The 15,910-nt window shown below is 29.8% G+C and overlaps 1 protein-coding gene across 1 annotated transcript in view; it reads right to left on the bottom strand.

The window, feature by feature from the left end:
• The window catches only part of LOC145293836 (potassium voltage-gated channel protein Shal-like), a 712,429-nt gene that overhangs the window by 114,941 nt on the left and 581,578 nt on the right, over positions 1-15,910 (bottom strand). Inside the window, exon 3 of the mRNA XM_080140495.1 lies at positions 8,721-8,903. Within this exon, the coding sequence (XP_079996621.1) occupies positions 8,721-8,903 (183 nt within the window). The remainder of the gene's footprint in view (positions 1-8,720; positions 8,904-15,910) is intronic.

The following is a 15,910-nucleotide window of genomic DNA, read 5'->3' as shown; positions in this document are numbered from 1 at the left end:
CGGACTGACTTCCTCATCTTGGTTGTTATCGTCACAATGTTTCCGCCGTTTTGCCCTCCGGCCTTCATCAGGTGTTTTGTATTGAACTGGGGAACCGTTTGTTAGGAGTCTCGAACCCAACCCTTTATTATTATTACGGGAGTACTGTGTTCGGACTCCAGCTAGGCTCTGGGACATAGTTGCTGAATCTCTGTTTGAATTGTCCTAGTGACATATGGCCGAGTGGTCCGAGACGTTGTATCAAAGTTTACAGTTACCCAAAGGTGCTGAGTTCAATCCTAAACGAAGGCAGTAAAAAGTAACATTCAAAACAGAGAATCAGCAACTATGTCCCAGAGCCTAGCTGGAGTCCGAACACGGTACCCCCGTAATAATAATAAAGGGTTGGGTTCGAGACTCATAACAAACGATTCTCCAGTTCGATACAAAACACCTGATGAAGGCCGGAGGGCAAAACGGCCGAAACGTTGTGACTATAACAACCAAGATGAGGAAGTCAGTCCGACAATCTCAATCAATGAAAATACCTCATCTCAAAAATACAGACAATTACTAAGAGGTCTGATGTTTATTCATATTTCTGAAGCTGATCTCTCAGTCATTACGAAACAGTAGGTCAACTATCTCCAAACTCTACTCTATACAAACGTCTCCATCACTTACTACCAAGTTGTTTTTGACTACTAACCTTCCTGCCTACAATTCAAGCAATCCATGATTCTACAATGGTTTATTCAAGAGGACGTACATTTCAAATGATTGTACCAGCATTATTGATTTGTCTTTAGGATTACATCTATGCTGTAAATCTTCTTATTTAATGTGTCAGATTTGGTCAGAATCACATTGCAAATCCATCTAATCATGGATCTCTTATTATGCTGCAATCAGGTGAGAGGTTAGGGTTGAATGAGAAACTAATGCATACTACCATATGACATGACGCTCTTGTCACAGCTGCTATACAATCTAGACCAGATAAAGTAGGGAGCACCTTGTTATGCCATCAGAAGCAACAGCTCACGAAATTTCACCCACGCTGCCTTCAACCTTGTAGTTGTACTGAGCTTACATTCATCATCTGTGTCCAGCATATATATATAGATAGATAGTAGAAAAAATTTACTATATATTCGATAATAATTCTATAAATGTTGACTTGAGTTTTATGAATTGTAAAATGCTGCAAATGTTTAAATAAAGTAGAGCTTGATTATTTTTATATTAAGTATAAAAATAATCAAGGTCTACTTTATTTAAAAGTTTGCAGCATTTTACTTTTCATTATCAAAATTATATAGAATTAGAATTCTATATTTTGATTAAATGTTGTTAATTCGAAAAATTAACAATAACGATATTACTTGCAATGTATATATCTAAATTTTGTCTCGTGTAGATTTAATGAGAAAACTATAGTTAGAAAATAGTATAAAAATTTCAAGTAAAAAATAAATTAAATTAATGATTAAATTTGACAAATAAAAAAAGCATATTTAATAATATTAATAAGTAAGATAACTTATGCAGCAGATATAAATATGATTTATTTAAGTATGCAGATTTCTATTTTTCTGTAACGCACTGCTAATTAAAATGTAAGAAACTATCATCACTCAGTTAATTAAATGTAGGCTTCTCATTGAAAAGCAAAATTATAATCACTTGTCTATTTTATTTAGTTGAGAAATCACTTAAATAGAATATGCATTTGTTCAGACATATTTTATTAAACTTTTTATTCAGCTTATTTTTAAATTATGAATGTGGTTTTGATAAAATAAAAACTAATTTTACGTCAACTAGTCATTATTCTTATGAATAAAATGGCATATTCTGACTAGATTACAATTTTTAAATTAGTGATATAATGATTTTCAAACTTCTGTAAAAAAAGAAAATATGAAATAACCAAATATAAAAGAAAAGATGGAATAATCTTGTAAATTGCATTATTAAAATAAATATTATGCAGATCATTTAAAATTTAACATACAGTAGAATTATATATCATTTAGTTATCTATACCAGCGGTTTCGAAGGTTAACTGGGAAATAAAAACCGTGAGACTGAATACCATAGTAACATATTCTTCAGTCGCTCGATTAATCTATCATTCCAGCTACTGAACAAGGAGCCAACCGATAACTCTTAATATAGATAGCTAATCAACATATAATTGTATAGTCTTATAAATAAAAATATATTATTCTCTTATTAACGTAATAGATCACTCTGTCATTATTCATATACATGAGAGAGAGAGAGAGAGAGAGAGAGAGAGAGAGAGAGAGAGAGAGAGAGAGAGAGAGAGAGAGAGAATAAGTTAAGAGAATAAGTTAAGAAAATCAAGATTAAAGTTAGATAGGAGCTTTATTACATTATCAAGTCAACAGGGATTACAGAAAGAGGAATAAGGAAGAACCCTCTTTAGGCCATGGCATTATGTGGATGCAAAAGAACTAACACAACATAAAAAAACTCTCTCTCTCTCTCTCTCTCTCTCTCTCTCTCTCTATATATATATATATATATATATATATATATATATATATATATATATATATATATATATATATGTGTGTGTGTGTGTATAACACAGATATACATAAGAGATTTACTATCAGTATCAGGAAGGAATTAAAAAAGTGGCTAAACGTTCTTTGGAACAATTTCAACTATTTTCTGGTTATTGATGTCAATTTGTTGTTTATCATACTTAAAAGAACAAAATAATTATAATGTGTGTGCCTTCATTCTAAAAGTTGTGATTTGAAATATTTTGTATTACCCTTTTAGGAGTGATTTGTGTATAAGTTGTTTGTTAAAATATATAATATATATATAAGATATATATATTATATATAATTGTGTATAAATTGTTTGTTAAAATATATAATCGTTTGTTGCATATTGATTGACTCTCTGACGTGGAACTGGAAGAGTCAAGCCTTTTCTATGGATCTTAATAATACTTAATAAAAACTGCTGCTCTAAAAAGTATAGTCCACATCACGCACTTTAAATACTTTACAACAAAAATAAATAATATTTAAAACTGTTGACAGAAAAATGTAAATTTATTTGTTATCAAGTACATGAAAATTATTCAAATTAAATTGACACTAACTTATGGAAGCATAAAATGCAGTGGAGGATATTATTTGTGGTTGTTGTTAACTTTATTTATCTTTTCTTTACTAAAAAATGTGCCATAATTTGTTTTTTTGCAATACCATAACTCACCCTTGGGAAGGCTGGTGGAAAGTGTCTGGAAATTGATATGCCGTCGGACCCTAGGTTGGAAAAGGCCTAAATGGATAGAGTAACAGTTGTTCTCAGATGTATACATAAGAAAACTTTATATACTTGCATATACTTATCATGTGTATCAATAAAATAAAGGTGCAAACACCAAAATGTGAGGTTTTTCTTACACATTTAAACTTTTGCATTTTGTCTTTATAGTTATAATAAATAACACTCGTGGAGTTCAATATTTTTAGAGTAACTGAAAATATAGAATTATTAAAGTAATTTAAGCTCTTATTTATGCTTGAAGCTCTTATTCAAGTTGAAATATGACTTTATATACATAAACATAAAATATTCAGTTCAATAATTTTTACACAATGTTACAAGAGAAATAATGTAAAATATCTTAAACATGAAGACTTAGTAATGGAATATTTTAAGATTAGAAGAGAAATGTTAAATGGAACGAACACAAAAAAATGGGGTCATCTGAGAAGATTCAATTTCGCATATTCTCGTCTTATATTACACATACTTATTCAAGTCCAATAACATAAAATAATTAACGATTTAGAATTTCTTCAAATTTATAGTTCCATATTCTATTTTATAATGGATTGTAAACAGAATATTTATCATAGTTTTAAAGTATTTCATTTCATCTTTATGTCAATTTTTTAATTAGTTAAACTTCATATAAAGCAGTCATATATTTTTTCAGTTGGAATTTACACGTAAATAATTTTTGAGTGTAATCTTTTACTATTATGTTATATCTAGTTCCATATGGTTTTTACAAAATCTATCATGTCTCAATCTTTTTACACAAATATTCATAAAATGGACACTTACGAAACAATATTTATAGGTCACCTAATAAATAAAAATCCCATGCTAAAGGTATATAATCTTCTTATATAAACTTTCTCTATATAATAAAGTAAGTTTTTCCCCTATTTGATTGACCGTTATATATTTTGAAATAAAATTTTCATATTTTAATCTATTCTACTAGCCATTAAGCCAATTCTTGATGCATGTTTTAAAAAGATACGCAGTCGCTTCATTTCCGATTACTTTCAAAATTTTTCTTATGCATTTTCATTTTCATGTTAATATTTACTCTTGTAGTCCCCATAACCATTGGGGGCCGTTATTCGTCAGACTATGTTTTATTTTTCACACAATTATTTTCTCTTTAAGCTATTATATATTTTCAATCTAAGTAACAAACTCTATCTAGAAATGCACATTCATTTTTTTTTGATAATTCTGAATGCTTATTTCGTATATTTTTACACATTCCGAATTTGTGGAATAAATAAATATTGGACTGCATATTCAAAACGTTATTATATTAGTTAACAAAATACGTAGAATATTCATTTTTTTCTAATCATATTATATAGCATCAACAATATTAACTTTTTTTTCGAGTTTATACTTTTCATCTTACATATGTCATCTTCTTAGCTGCATAATCACTAACATGATGGAATCTATATCAACCGGATTGTTTAAATAACTGAGTAATTTTGTTACATTTTCTTTGAACAAGTTTTCCTCTATTAAAACCGATATCCAATTTAGTGATTAAATGACATTCAATTTAAATTCTCTCTTATAAAAATATTTTAAGAAAATTACTTGTGTAATTAAAAGATAAGCCAGGATCTTTAATATTTACAAATTTTTACGGTGTAAGACTCTAAAATTAAATGAAAAGATGGTAGACAGAACATGAATTTTAATTTCACTGTGTAAAAAAAAAAAAAAAAAAAAAAAATTGTAACAGGACAAATCGAAAGTTTTGCAATATTTGTATTCATCCTAGTAGTTCAAGTTTTGGAAGGTATCAACTGTTTGTAGTTGGAAGGATTTTGGTACACTGACACAAGGGCATAGCTCCACTGTGTGTGTCGTGAAAGCTGCACAGATGAATGTGCTATTTAATCTAAATAATAAAAAATATTCTTTACAAGTTCGAACTTAGCCACAACACTGTAGAAGCAACCCTAAGATTTGTTATGCCAAAAATCGAAAGCGTCATTAATCAACCTTCTTAGTGACACTCAATATGGTTTCCGTTCTGCTAGATCTACAGCAGATGTGCTTACAGTTATATCTCATAGGATTAGCAAATCTCGACGGAGGCAATTTTTCTAGGGCAATTGCTCTTGACATATCTAAGGCCTTTGATAGGGTATGGTATAAAGGTTTATTTCATAAGATCTCTAGCTATGGTATTGCTGGAAATGTCTTCTCAATTATTAAATCATTTCTTTCTGATAGGTTCATAAGAGTAGTAGTTGAGGGGCAAAAATCAGAAGCTCACAGTATTAATGCCGGTGTCCCTCAGGGGTCCATCCTGGGCCCAACTCTTTTCCTGATCTACATTAATGATCTTCCAAATCACATCCTTACATCATTTGTAGACATCTATGCTGACGACACTACCATTTATGGTAGCACATCTAAGACAGTAAACGACCAAGTTCTCTCCAATTCTCTCTCCTCTGATCTTGAGCACGTAGTACAATGGGGTAAAGAATGGCTGGTTACTTTTAATGCATCTAAAACCAAGCTTCTCTCTTTACATCATCAACATTCTGATCCACATCTGACATCAATTGAAATGAATGGCTCTCGTCTTCAGGAGGCCTCAAGTTTTGACAAACTTCTGGTCTTGACCATTACTCCTGATCTTAAATGGAACACGTACATCAAATCTGTTGCCAAGGCCGCTGGAAAAATGGTGGGATCTTTCAATCGATCCGGTAGATATCTCACTGCTGATGCTATTCTCTATCTATATAAGAGCCAGGTACGTCCAAGGATGGAATACTGTTGCCACATCTGGGTGGGAGCTGCTAGAAAGGACTTGGCCTACCTTGATAGAGTTCAAAATAGACTTCGTAGCCTCGTAGGAGATGTCCTTTTCTCTTCCCTGCAACCTTTATCTCACAGAAGAGATGTTGCGAGTTTGTCTCTGATGTATCGTTATTTTCATGGAAAGTGTTCGAATGAGCTTCAGTCTATGGTCCCCCCTTGCCAAACTTTCACAAGAAACACTCGTCTAGCTGTAAACACAATCAATAATTCCCCCCACTCTTTATCTGTGCTTAAACCTAAACGTAGATTCCATGAACAAAGCTTTTTTCTTAGAACTGCACGCCTGTAGAATTGTCTTCCGTTTTCCTGCTTTCCGGCTGACTACAATATGGTTGTCTTCAAGTCTAACGTAAATAAGTTCTTGATGAGCCGTTCCATATAAGTTATCAACTTTACCAAATTTTCATTACTAATGATTACTATAATGTCCAATTTCTACTGTACACTCTTTAACCCTTATCCTTGAGTGGCCTCTTGGCCTTGATAATGTGGTAATGCCTATGTAAAAAAAAAAAAAAAAAAAAAAATCACAGTGGGGGAACAAAGAGAGAGAAAGCTCCCAAAACGTTTAATTCGTTTAGATCGTTAGGCAAAAAGAACGATTTCACCAGCTTTTCCGCGACACGTCATTTGAGACTTCCTGTCTGTGATCCAACTTCTTAAACAAGTCAGCGTTAAGTTCTTACTTTAATATTTATAATGGAATTTTCCGCTTTCTACTTAATTTACCTTCATATAAAAAATTCCTTTCTGTGCGATCATAATCGCTCCAAAGTAACCAGATCGCTTAAAATTGTTTTATCTAGTTGCAAGCATCTAAGTGATCAAAATAGGTGAAGTAGGCCTAAAATCATGGATTCCACGATATATAGATTCCAAGCTATAGAGAAAAAGTCAACGAGTAGCAAATGAAAAATTCTTGGTGAGATTGTTATCTTATAGTGCAGTGATAATCATAAAAATGCAAATCATTTACCAAAATATTACAAAACATTTGACTCCCTCTTATACTTATTTATAAAGGTTATCTATAATTTAATTTACAGTTAGAAAAATAAATATTACAATTAGTTATTTTCGATCAAATTTATATAGTACAGAATAGATGGGAATGTGCTAGAACATTGTTTGCTTGGTGCGTTCTAAGCTCACCGTTTTTTCTTCATCAGCAGAACTTTCAGCAGGATAAGTGTAGACCTGCCAGCCTAAAACCTGGTCAGGTTCTGTATTCTTTTTTTCAAATTCTTCAGGCAGAATCATATTTATACCCTGGGAATGGATGCAATAGTTAATCAGAAATGCATGAAAAATTGTTCTTGTTTTAATCTTTATTTGATATAAAATAAACAAAAACTAACCATTTTGTGCTAAATACTGACGTTTTTAATGTAAAATTGTATGATTGGAAGTATATGGCAAGTAAAGATATATTATCAAGATAAAAAATCTAATTTCTTTTATATTTATAAATAACTTAAAAAAATTGGAATTAATAAAAGCAGACTCTTATATTGAGATACTTGTTATTGAAATGATGAAGCAGATAATACTAGAAATACTGATGGCTGATTTGTTTAATTGCTTCACAAAACCCTGCTGAGTGCGTAGTAATTTCTTCAAGATGTAAAAATAAAATCCTACTCATAATTTTTTCTTTACATTATAATACTAAAATATAAATTTGAATTGATATGTTTCATCAAAAATATATACTTTCCAATAAAACTAGATAAACCTTTATTTCCTATATTTTACATAAGAGATGTCTTGTTTTATTTATGTCTTACTGAATGTAATGCATATTATCCTATTAAAACTGATCCAATTAACAATAATAGAGGAATAAAATGATAATAATGCCCTTAAATAAAAAATAGACACGATTTCTATAATAAAAGCTGATAAACCGGAACCATAAAAATGTTATAAACTAAACTCAAATTGGATGAAAGTATATTTATCGTTTTTTAAAATAAATATTTATTACAAACTCATTTATAATTTATTGTATAACCAGTAGATGGTTATGACTAAATATATATTATGACATAATTTTATTTTGGAAAATTTTCTAAATAATAAAATTATAGTAATGCCACATACATTTTTCATTTTAGTTTTCATAATGTAGGTATATATTTATCTCATTTGGCGATAATTTTCCACCCAAGTAGAAAACGAATCACTCGATCAAGAACACATTTTATATTCTATTGAAGGAAATAAGGAAATAAAAGCGAATCATGTGGGTCATCACAAATTGAATCAATTGTCTAAGAAATTTTACATCTAAATTTAATGTATTGTTTTTAATTTTAATTTTTCAGAAAATTAGGTATTAACTAACGTTTTTAAAAGTTTAAGAACTACTGAGTCCTACAAAAGAAATATCACATCTCACAATCAACAAATAAATATATATACATTTTTCTTTGAAACAAAACGTTTCTTTTTGTGAGGAAAAATCATATAAAATAGTAAAAAATAATAAAGAAAAAAAGGATTGAATAAAAAGAATTATACATTATTTTTTCATGTTAAAGAGAGGATAAAGGATATTTGCGTTTACTTACTGTCGTCTTTTCAAGACAGGTCAGTAGATGGTGGTGCTGAAGTTCAAAAATATCTTCCTTATAATCATCCACTTCAAGTCCACTCTCTCTGGCCAAGACAACTTCTTCAGCACGTTTTTTGCTTGTAAGAAATGCGGCACCACTAGCATTTTTCGCCATCCTAATACGAGCCAGTCTGGCTTTCTGCAAGAGAAAATAATTATTCAAATAATAAATCATACATCAACAAGTTGTTATATGTTATTAAGAGTAAGCCGGGAAAGAGGATGCTAGAAAATCCATTAGGTTTATGCTAATCAAAGAACAACATCTGTTTCTGGTGGAGAATTGTTGATCTGAAAAAAAAAAAAATTGTAATAACTAAGTGTGTATGTGTGTGTGTGTGTGTGTGTGTGTGCTTGTTTATTTTTTTTGCAACGATATTTTTTAAAAGAATATTTTAATTTTAAGGCACTAACATGCCAGTTGTTAATATATTGAATATTTTTTTAATTGTTCTGTTCTGAAGGAATTTATCAGTGAATTCAAGATTTCACTAATTTATTAAATATTAACCAAACAAATTTTATTATTGCGAGTATGTTATGTAATAATGGTTTGTTTTATTTTTTTATTAAGAAATATAGGGAAAATTAACTATACCATTCTTAAACAACAATATGAATGAATATTTTTCATTTTTCTAATAACTAAAATAACTAGTTTTAAAAATGTGTAATAGTGGCTTTGCTGCTGTTCGGCTGACGTATGATTCCGTTCAGCCCTAGGAGGTCCACCCTCACAGGTTTTACCTTCTATCAAAGTAGGAGTTAGTTTATTGCTAAACACCTGAGGTGCCCCTACTGGTTAATACAGATAGGGTTGTTCAACATCTTATAAAGACACAACATAGGCACAATAATTAATATGCTATATCAATTATAGCTTTCATATATTAACGGGGTAAAATTCGAAATATTTAAAACATGTTAATAAGAATTTCAAATATTCAAATCGATTTTCAGAAATAACATGTCTTCTATACATGTACGCACGTTTCAAATATTCAGTTTTAGTCTGTATTAGAATTTGGTTTCAGTAACATTTTTGACGTTTTCAAAAGATAAGAAATATTCTGTTTTATCAGGGTATATTCAAAACATTATTTCAAAACATTATTTTAGCAAAAAAAAAAAACAAAACAAAAAACAAACAAAAAAAGCAATAGAATTTTAATATAAAATCTTTTAAGATGATGATAGGGGAGAATGTTTAAACGATCAGAAATTTGACTAAAATGTAATTTTGATAATAAATAAAACTACATCTTGGAAGCGTACAAACATATAAATGACATGTTGAATATTTATTTCTGGAACCCAATTTAAATATTTGAAAATCTAATTAACATGTTTTAAATATATCGAATTATATCATACACATCATTTTGACACACCAGTTCCCACTGGCTCATCGAAGTTAAGCAATGTTGAACCTGGGTGACCATTTGGGACTTCCGGGTGCTGTATGTGCTCTCCGCTTATCTCGGCATTTTATCCATCTTGGACTTCTCTTTGCCACTGAACACAAACAGTGCCGATTCAGAAGAGGGGTGGTTGGTGATTGTGCAACCCTTGCCTCAAAATTACATGTGCAGCTTCCCCTACAGGAAATATCCTTTGTCTTTCAAGATTGAATGGAGGCATCGAATATATATATATATATATATATATATATATATATATATATATATATATATATATATATATAAGCTCCAAATCAATTTGTTGAGCTCTGTATTATCCGATGAGTCTGCTCTTAAAGAATTGATCTTATTTTCTCCCTTTGCTACCCCATATATATATATAATATATGTATGTATAATATATATATATATATATATATATATATATATATATATATATATATATATATATATATATATGTATAATATATATATCTATTAAAGTGAAATTGTTTGTGTGTGCACATTTCCCTACCAAATTACTTTGTCAATTTTTAGTTTGCAGACTCGAGATTTGACATAAGTGGTATTGAAATTTGGGAAAATATTTTTAATTGGTCTTCAGCCAGAAATTTTGCTGTCAAGGGGTCAAAATTCACGATTTGACCTTTGAAAAATCTACCAAACTCTGATGCAACTTTGGGCACTTGCAATTTTAGATGTAGGTTACTTGGACATGGGCCAAACTTTTTAATTTGATTTGAGCCAAAAACAATAAATGTTTCAGGGTCACGTATACATATTTGCATAAAATGTATTCAGGCATAGGGCAAGTATTTTACTCGGTTTTTGGCCGAAGATTTAGTTGCCAAGTCGTCAAAGTTCAAAAGATTTGACTTTTGCGGTCTCTAGCAAACTACTAAGCCAATTTTGGGTCTAAACATTTGAAATTTTACATAAAGGGTATTCAGAAATGCAGCAACCTTTTTAATCAATTTCTCGAGAGAAAATTTGGCTGCCAAGAGGTCAAGTTGAAAGAGTTGACCATTGCAGACTCTATCAAACACTTCCGGCAATTTTGGGTTTTAACACTTGCAATTTTAGATGTAGGTTACATATGTTGTTTTTTTAATTTTTAAATTTTTTATTTCCATACTTTGTGGACCAGGCGCGAACGCAGACTCCACAATTTTAATGGACCACCGTTCTGCCAGATCAAACATACCCATTCCTGCGTCTCGATATATCTTCTATCATTATATGTAATCAGTTTTTTAAAATAGTCAACCATATAGGATCCTATTCGTGACCACACCCACACACACACGCACATTCAGCTTTATATTATAGATATATATGTATGTATGTATGTATAATATATTTATATGTATAGTATAAACTGTGTGAATCGTTTTATTGCAGATTAGTAAAATATCAATAGTTCACTAAATATACGTCACAAAAAAATTAAAATCGTATCATCTAAGGACTGCTTTTAGGTTCGTTATTTCTCAAAATGTTATTCAAATTCATGCGATATTCACGAAGTTATGATATTTTATTCTGTATCAAGTAATTTATACAGTCCATCGCTTTATTGCAAATCTCTTAAAATGCAAAAATACAATGTCTAATCATGAAAACCTTATTTTTAACATATGTTTCTGTCAAATAATTATAAACAAAAGCACATCCTAGGTGCTAAGCCCCAAATAAATGAATTATTTATCGACATATTCACCATTTTTTAAAAAAAATAATTTTAAACAAACTTTTGTCCACCCAGGAAGTCAATTGTTTGATCAGAATTGTTTGATCTTGGGACATCAACTATTTATTCCACAGGGAATGTCTTGAAGTAAATTGCTCTCGTCCCTCATAAACATCTCTTTTTAATATTGACTAGATATGTTCAGTGAGGTTATGGTTTGGAGAACATGGTGACCAGATAATGGGGGGTTCTCCAACAGCCCATAGATTTAAGGAAGGCTGCAGTCACCCTAGCAGAATGGGGTGGTGCATTTTCATGTATAAAATCACCTGAAAGCGACGTGACAATAGTAGGTATCTAGCTATGGCGACAAATAATTTTCAAAAGGCCATGTACACATTGCTCGGAATGGTCCAACCAACTTATCGCCAATTGCCGCCCAAAACATGATGTCTTCACCTTCTTGTTAGCGATGAACTTTGTAAGAAGATGAAGTTCCGTTCAGGTTCCAAACTTTGACCCATCCATCTGGACCGTCAACAGTAGCACTGGCCTCATCCATAAATAAGACACATTGGAAATCCATTTCCTGAAATTCTGTGCCCAAGCCATTGATTTTTTTTCCCTATGATTTTTGCTCAATAGAGCCCTTGAAAGAGGTTTGATATTCCTTGCCATCTCATTCAACAAATTGCATTGGGCCTGCATAGTTTTTGGAGCGATTCCAGCTCTTGCAAAAATGGAAGCACTGGTGTTGTTTGGGTTTCAGTTGACTTCTCTACAAATTTTCCGAATATCACGATCTGAAAGGTTTCTCCTGGTGCCCTTATCCTTTTTGGATTTGGTGTTTGGGTTGTTCACGAATGAAGTCAAGGTTCTTGGATCCCTTTTCCAGCTCTGTGACTAAATCTTTAATGGGCAACCCTTCTGCGGCTCCAGCAACAATCCTATGCTTTTTGATAACCTTCAATCGCCCGTTTTTTTGGCATTGTAAGAGATTTGCAATAAAGCGATGAACAGTATAAATTCTTTGATATTAAATAAAATGCCATAACTTTGTGAATATTGCATGAATTTGAATAAAATTTTGAGAAATAACTAATCTTGAAGCAGTTGTTTGATAATGCAATTTAAAATTTTTTTTTGTGACGTATATTTAGTGAAATATTGATATTTTACTAATCTGCAATAACGTATATAAACACAGTTTATATACGTCCACATGTGATTTTGCTCTGAATCGATGTATGGTATGGTTCTCTATGAATGACATAATGATACCTAGTTTACTTTATTTAGTTGAGTACCCTTTTATTGTAATAATATATTTGATTGTTGATGACTATAAAAAGAAATTAATGTAATTTTAGCGAAAAAAATCACTGAACCTGAATATTTAATCTTAATAGAAACTATAAAAGTAAAATGGAAATTAAATAATATCACATTAATACAATTAATTACTAAGGCATTACTAATAGAATCAACTAGGGAAACAGCCTAGTATTGAAAACAAAACAGAATTGGTGGCTGCAGTAGTAATTAACAACCAAAAGTAAACTTAAAATCGAAATCATGCACCGAAGTTCCAGAATTGATGCAGTTAATCTAAGACGACTAAAAATAATCTCTTGAGTCCCAAAGAGAAAATAAGAGTAAATATGAAACTGAGAAAAAAAGTCAATGCAAATTAAACTGAAAAATAAAATAAAATAAAAAAAATGACCTAATCAATGTCTGGAATTCATTTTTTTTTTTTTTATCTATAATGAAAAATCTGATGCACATTAATTTATTCAATGAGAAGACAATAATGATGATACTAGTTTTATTTAAATTATTGAAAAAGGCGAAATGCTGATTTTTTTTTTCTGTGTATTGAAAATATATTCTATCAAATCAAAAAGACAAAGCCAAGACGCACAAAAAAAAACAAACATTAGCATATCTCAAAAGCACAGCATTACTAATTTTTATTGATATGCTTTAAATGCTTTGAAACGCATTAATAAGCTAGCATTACAGGAAAATCTATCACTGTAAGAGAGAAAAATAGAGCAGAACTTAATGATTCAATGCATGATTTTTATTTCTTACTTTTTAAATTAACTGTTGATCATCTAAAATTATTTGACTTTTCATATGACTGTCGAAATTTTCTTAAACTAATATCAAGGTTAAAAAGTTAAATTCAGTTTTAAATTTACTCAGTAAACTAAAATTGATATCAATATCTATTTTCTGAGATTATTAGTTTCCTTGCATATGACTATGAGAAGTCTAATTACAATGGAAATACTTTAATGTATATAAATATTAATTTTAAATATGTTTTTATTTATTGCTGACATTACATAAATTGGGCACAAAAGCATCAACTCAATTCAAACGAAATGCGTATACACAATAGCAGAATAAAATGAAAACAAATAAAGCAAATCTTAAATTTTAAAGCAAAAAGTACCCATAACATAGAATCATGCTTAAAAAAACTATATATTAAAATATTTTATAATATAGTTAAATCAAAATATGTGTTATTATTGAATCTAAAATGGCAACAGAAGCAGTTTAAAATATATTTGAAAACTTTTATAATTGTCCTTTATCATTTTGTTATTATGAAATAGTAATAGCATTCTTTATTCATAAATACTCAACAATCAACTAGTCTGATAGATTTTAAGTCTAATTTTTTCATATCCACTGTCCAACAATGTTTATATGAATTGTTTGTATCGATTTTATTTGTTTAAAAAGTAAACAAATATTTAAAATTTTATATTTTTAAGCTCAGAAGAATATAGAAAATAATATGCAATCGAAAAAAAAAGACATCGTCAAGGATATGTCCAGTGCTTCAAAAACCAATTGTAACTGAGTTATGTTCTGCTGATTAACTTCAAATCAAAAAATAGATATTCTATCAAGAAAGACAGTATTTTTAATTCATTTCCATGGTGACTTGTCCTCTAAGCATCTAAGAGGTATGCAAGAAAGTTGAGGTTGATAAGATAGATAAGATGGGCGGGAGATTGTTTTCAAGTTGAAGGATTGTTATTGTTATTGGTAGAGTCAGTTGGTAGAGAAGAGTACTTATCACTTAACAGAGTTAATCAATCGATGTGGTAAATAAATCTTTAAAATATAATTTTTCAGAATTTAAATATATATATTTTTTAATACTTGGAATTGATATGAACAAAGTTAAATTATTTTAATGAGCCACTAGTTTAATAAAAGTATATCTGACTGTGCCATTAATAAACGTATTTGTAAGGCTTTGAGTAATGAAATATTTATTTTGAAGGAATATGATTAACCCAACAAGTTGTCACATTGTACTTGATACTTTAATTCTAGGGATAAGTATTGAAGCTAATTAGAAGAAAACACATTCAGATACTTGAAAAAGCATTATTTTGTTCAAATACATGTGTTTTAATTGCATCATATTGTTACACATTATGGTGCTCAGCCTAATGTCATTGTTTTGTCCAAGTACAACAATGTGCAATAATAAAATGAAAAATAAAAGCTTTACAAATATTGCTTGTTGAAATATTCGGAGAAAAATACACAAGCATGAATGAAAACTTAATAAATTTGGTTATTATACTTCTTTCAAAATTTTTATATTTTGGAATCTCATATAAATATTGGAAAATAAACTTGAAAATGTTATTTAATCTTCTTACGATGAAGAATGACAAAGATATCACTGTATCCATTTGTAATTCTATTTTCTGTATAAATGGTATTTTAGCGATACTTTTTGGAAATCTCTCTGGTATTAATAGTTATAATCTCAATTTTATACTGCTCTTTTAAATAATATGCTAAGGACATTTAAGCGTTTCATATGCAAAAGTGTTTTTACAGTAATGATACTTTTTGCAGTTAATCACACAATCTATGATATTCACAAGCCAAATCAGTATAAATTAACGATTTTTGCCCATTAATATTTATATTCGAGCAAAGTATAAAAATATCTGTCAAAGTTGAAAATTAATTTCTCTATTCAACATAATT

This window comes from Euprymna scolopes, chromosome 15 (assembly GCF_053919585.1).
Source record: "Euprymna scolopes isolate OS-2025 chromosome 15, ASM5391958v1, whole genome shotgun sequence".
Taxonomy (NCBI): domain Eukaryota; kingdom Metazoa; phylum Mollusca; class Cephalopoda; order Sepiida; family Sepiolidae; genus Euprymna; species Euprymna scolopes.
This window is presented reverse-complemented; position numbering and strand designations above follow the sequence as displayed.